The 5,598-nt window shown below is 45.0% G+C and overlaps 1 protein-coding gene across 1 annotated transcript in view; it reads right to left on the bottom strand.

Annotated features, from left to right (window-relative positions):
• Positions 1-205: 205 nt before the first annotated feature.
• ATXN7L1 (ataxin 7 like 1) overlaps positions 206-5,598 on the bottom strand; it is a 245,838-nt gene continuing 240,445 nt past the window's right edge. Inside the window, exon 14 of the mRNA XM_061198433.1 lies at positions 206-278. Within this exon, the coding sequence (XP_061054416.1) occupies positions 249-278 (30 nt within the window). The 3' untranslated portion in view covers positions 206-248. The remainder of the gene's footprint in view (positions 279-5,598) is intronic.

The following is a 5,598-nucleotide window of genomic DNA, read 5'->3' as shown; positions in this document are numbered from 1 at the left end:
AGCGTCACGGCCATTCGGCTCCGCCCCTTCCGCCCGACGCGGTTACGTGATGCGCGCCCCACAGGCTGAGACCTGGGCACCAAATCCTGCACCTCATCGCGAAGGAGGCAGTCTGGGAGGTGTGGGGTGGGGCCTACGCGGAGGCAGGAGGGAAGGTCGTGCAGAGCCCCTTGCGGGCGGAGGGCCCCGTCCGCTGTCTGGGCTGAGTGCTGGGCCTGATGGTCTTTTCCTGTTTCTGTCTCTAGCACCTAGCTCAGTAGTTGTCGACCCAAGGTCTCCTGTGGTAATAACACATGAGGATAGACTAATAACAGAAGGAACTTGTGTAAAAACGGGGGTGTCCAGTGGAGAGTCCTAAGCAGCATCTTTGGTGTGAGCAGCCTGCAGCACGGCGCTGGCGGCGGGTCAGGAAGGGAGACCGTTTTCTTTACCAGACTGTGGGGTCGTGAAGTGCGTGGATCCTGAGTTCCTACATGTGTTTGCTGCTTAACTAGACCGTGTGGAGCTGGTCTTAATGAGTCAAAGACCACCTGACAGTAGTTTTGAGGGAGAGCCACTGAATAAGGTGGGACGCAGGTGGCCAGGAGGGCCTCTACTCAGCCATCGAAGTACCTGAGAAACTAAACTCTAGACTGGGACTTCTGTCCTTGAGGGCCAGGCTCTGAGGTCTGTGCCCTTACTCCCCACCAGAGAGTTATCCCAGAACAGCCACTTCAAGAAGAGGAAAGACAAATGGCCAATAAACATTTGAAAATATTCTCAGTCTCTCCGGCAATCCTGTAAACAAAACTACAAGAAAATGCCATTTTACATCTACCAGACTGGTAAAAATTAGGAAGTTGAACAAATTAAACTGCTGGCAAGGATATAGGGCATCAAAACAGCCAGTGATGATGGGAGCTTTCCAAAGGAGAACATCCACCTTGGAAAACAATTTGGAATTGTCTTGGTAGCATAAACATGTTTCTACACCATGACTCAGAAATTCCACGCCTAGAGCAACTCTTGTACACCTGTACCAGGAGATATGTACAAGAATGTTCAGAGCAGCACTGTGCATGACAGAAAACACAGCAGCTCAAAGGTCATCAAAACTACCATGGATTTTTAAAAAAACTGTGATATATTCACAATGCAATATAAATATATAAATATAAAGCTTTGCAACCATGGATTGTAGCTACTTGCAACAATATGGGTGACTCTCAAAAACACAATATTGTCTCAAGAGTATATACTGTATGAATCAATTTATATAAAGTTAAAAAACATACAGAATGAAGCAATGTATTGTTTACAGATTCAAGCCTGTGTAGGAGATCTACTAAGAAATGCAAGGGAATGATACAAAATTCAGCACAGTATTTGCCTTGGAGGTGAGAGGAAAGGGAATGGGTTTGTGGAAGAATATCCTGGGGACTCCAGGGGTAAAGGTAATAAGATTTTCTTTACCTGAGTCGTGGGTACACAGGTGCTCATTGGATTATGATTTTTTTAAAATTTATTTATTTTTGGCTGTGTTGGGTCTTCGTTGCTGCTCGCGGGCTTTCTCTAGTTGCGGCGAGCGGGGCTTCTCTTCGTTGTGGTGCGTGGGCTTCTCATTGCGGTGGCTTCTCTTGTTGCGGAGCATAGGCTCTAGGCGTGCAGGCTTCAGTAGCTGTGGCACACGGGCTCAGTAGTTGTGGCCCACGAGCTTAGTTGCTCCACGCCATGTGGGATCTTCCCAGACCAGGGCTCAAACACATGTCCCCTGCATTAGCAGGCGATTCTTAACCACTGTGCCACCAGGGAAGCCCTGGATTATGATTCTTTATACCTTATGTGTACTTAATACATTAAAAAAATCTACTCAGGACTGCATGTTGGTGCCCTGGCCACAGAGTTTCTTCTCTGTGCACGAAGCTCAAGACATTTGATCTCCTTGAGAACTTCATTTACTTACTCTCCAGGAGTTACTCAGTCCCTGAATAAAATAGCTCTGCTCTTTGAACCTCAAATGACACTAGAACTTCAAGTGACACCTGGCTTCCTGACATCTTCCCAAGTTGCTGATTGTTTTCTGTTTCAACAAGCATGGGTGCATTTGTCTGCTCAGGGCTCCCTCTCTTAACATACCTCAGGCAGCTCTGGCCCCAGATCTCCAATTGCTCTGGACTCGTGCTAAAGACAAGTGTCCAGATGCCACCTAGTGGAGTCAGCTATGCTCTGTCAATGCCACCTCTTAATAAGCCAACTTGTCCTTCATTCCTCATCATCATCGACGTCATCATCCTCACTTCTTCGACTCTGTCCTCCATCTCCTTATTATTACTAATCCTTTTAGTGGTTTGGGGCAGTAACTGCAGGTGGCAGGCATCAGTGTGGTGGTTTTCAATCAGGATTGCACATTTGAACCACCTTTGAAAGTACTGACGGTACCTTAAAACGTACTGAGGCCTGGGCTCCATTCCAGGTCCAGGAGACTGAATCTTTTGGGATGGGGCCTGAATATGGGTAGTTTTGTTGTTGTGGATTTGAATAGCTTTATTGAGGTATAATTAACATAATAAACTGCACATATTTAAGGCATACTCTTGGATAAGTTTTTTTGTTTTTTTTTTGTTTTTTGGCTGTGTTGGGTCTTCGTTGCTGAGCACGGTCTTTCTCTAGTTGCGGCGAGCCGGGGCTACTCTTCCTTGCAGTGGGCGGGCTTCTCATTGCGGTGGCTTCTCTTGTTGTGGAGCACGGGCTCTTGGTGTGTGGGCTTCAGTAGTTGTGGCTCGCAGGCTCTAGAGCGCAGGCTCAGTAGTTGTGGCACATGGGCTTAGTTGCTCTGTGGCATGTGGGATCTTCCCGGACCAGGGCTCGAACCCGTGTCCCCTGCATTGGCAGGCGGATTCTTAACCACTGCGCCACCAGGGAAGCCCTTGGATAAGCTCTGAAGTATGTACATATCCGTGAAATCACTGTCATCAAGATAAAGAATGTATCTATCATCCCCCAAGGTTTCCTTGTGTCCCTTTCTAGCTCCTTCCTCTCACCCCTTCTTAACCCTGCCCCACCCCCATTGCCAGGCATCACAGACCTGCAATCTGCAACTGTAGATTACATTTTCTAGAATTTTATATAAATAGAACCATACAGTATATATATATATATATATATATATATATATATATATATATTTTTTTTTTTTTTTTTTTTTTTTTTTTTTTGGTCTGGTGTCTTTTAGCATAATTATTTTTGGGGATTCGCCTATGTTGTTGCATGTATCAATATTTCATTCCTTTTTATTGCTGAGTAAGATTCCACAGTATGCATATATCACAATTTGTTTATCTGTTCACCCGTGGATGGACATTTGGGTTGCTTTCAGTTTGGAGCTATTACAAATAAGCTGCTATGACTATTCATGTACAGATCTTTGTGTGAACATAAGATTTCATTTCTCTTAAGTTAAATGTCTCAAGGAGTGGGATGACTGGTTCATATGGGAGGTGTATGTTTAACTTTTTAAGAAACTACCAAACTGTTTTCCCAAAGCAGCTGTACCATTTTATATTCCCAAATTACTAGTAATTAAAGGCTCCCCAGGAGATCCTAGTGGACAGCCAGGACTGAGACCCTGTGTTATAGCAGCCCATGAGGGTTGAGCTAAAAGATCTGGGAAATGTTGATCAGGAATCCCAAGAGCCTCGGAGCTCCCAGCTCGTGCTTAGTATAATCCCACAGCTCATATCGACCCAGGACACACACTGGAAACTCCCAGGGAGCCATTAAAAAATACAGTGTCTGCCCCTTCACCCCCCAGAGAGTCTGATATAATTGCCTTGGGGGCCAGGGTGCAAGGGTGGGGGGCTGCCTCAGGCATCACAGCTTTTTATCAGCTTCCTGAGTGGTTCTAGAGCACAGAGTGACCAACTGTCCTGGTTTGCCCAGCACTATGAGGGGTCCATTACCATGAAGCTTTCAACCATAAAACTGGGAACGTCCCAGGCCATCTTAATACATGGTCACTCCATTTGTGGACCACTAGCATAAAGAACTGAGGCTTTGGTGCGGGATAGACTTGCCAGTCTGCCTGTCAACTTGGAGTGATAGCTCAGGGCTAGTGTGTGTGTTTGGGGGAGGGTATGTAGAAAAGGGAAAGTGGGGGGACATGAGTAGCCAGGACAGAATGTGGGCTAACTCCCTCTCTCCATTTTCTCTGTCAACCAGGGACAAGTTAGAGATGCCTCAACTAGGAGTTCTGGTTGCTGTTAAAGGGGAGAAATATATGAAGCCCACTTTTTCTGAGCAATTGTATGGTGAGGCAGTGTCCTGTAGAGGCCTCTGGAGCCAGACTGCCTCACTTTAACACTCTGTTTTACCACTGACTATTAATAACTATGTGATATTGGGCCAAACACCTAAATTCTCTGCCTCAGTATCCCCAAGGACAGAATGGGGACAGTGCATCTACCTCATAGAGGATGTCTTCAGGACTGAGTTAATATATGTAAAGCTCTTTTAAAAAAATGGTGCCAGGCATGTACTAAGAGCTATGTAAGTGTTCACTATTATTATCTTTTTTTTTTTTTAGTTTAATTTTTATTCATTTATTTATTTATGGCCGTGTTGCGTCCTCGTTTCTGTGCGAGGGCTTTCTCTAGTTGCGGCGAGCGGGGGCCACTCTTCATCGCGGTGCGCGGGCCTCTCACTATCGCGGCCTCTCTTGTTGAGGAGCACAGGCTCCAGACGTGCAGGCTCAGTAGTTATGGCTCACGGGCCTAGTTGCTCCGCGGCATGTGGGATCTTCCCAGACCAGGGCTCGAACCCGTGTCCCCTGCATTGGCACGCAGATTCTCAACCACTGCACCACCAGGGAAGCCCCACTATTATTATCTTAATAGCCTTGTTAAAATGAGGAGAAGGGGGAAATCGTGACTAAATATATCCTACAGCCTACATCCATAGGCTGTCCTATACGGTTTCCTATTGAAAGATTTTTTGGTTAATCTTTCAGATTTTGTGTTGCAGCTTTAAAGAACTATAGGTTCTTGGTTCTGCATGTCAATATAGGAGCTAAAGGTATATATACTATGCGCTTAACGTTCTTATGCAAATCATAAGGGAGACATAGTTTGGAACCTGATAATTTCATTTTCACCAAGTTGCTTTATTGGTGAGCTGCATTTTTGGAGTCAAAAAAAAAAAAACCCACCAGAACACAGTCTAGTAGTGACATCGTATTAGTCTTTGTGTCAAGTGGAACTAACACGGACTCCTGTTTTAGCTTTGCAACTGTGATTTAACAGGTACACAGGGTTCTGTGGGACTCAAGTCTCAAAGTTAGTCTTTGTGAAATGGTAACACTCAATTATCTGTGATAGTGCCTCATCTACTGAGAAGCTTTCCTCATTCTTCAATAACCTAAAAAGAGCAAAAATGCTAAAAAACATCTCAAAACACTAATTCAAATCCATTTTACAAAACATGAAAATGTAGAAAATATCAACAGCATGGCCACAGTACAAAGGATCGCAGGAGGAGATTGGGATAATAGCTCTGGTGCTTTGGTACCCCCTCTACAGTACTTCATTAAAATTTTTTTTTTCAAATCCTCTCAAATAGTTTAAG

This window comes from Eubalaena glacialis, chromosome 8, assembly GCF_028564815.1.
Source record: "Eubalaena glacialis isolate mEubGla1 chromosome 8, mEubGla1.1.hap2.+ XY, whole genome shotgun sequence".
Taxonomy (NCBI): domain Eukaryota; kingdom Metazoa; phylum Chordata; class Mammalia; order Artiodactyla; family Balaenidae; genus Eubalaena; species Eubalaena glacialis.
Note: the sequence above shows the minus strand (reverse complement) of the source record. Positions and strands in the feature narration are given on the sequence as shown.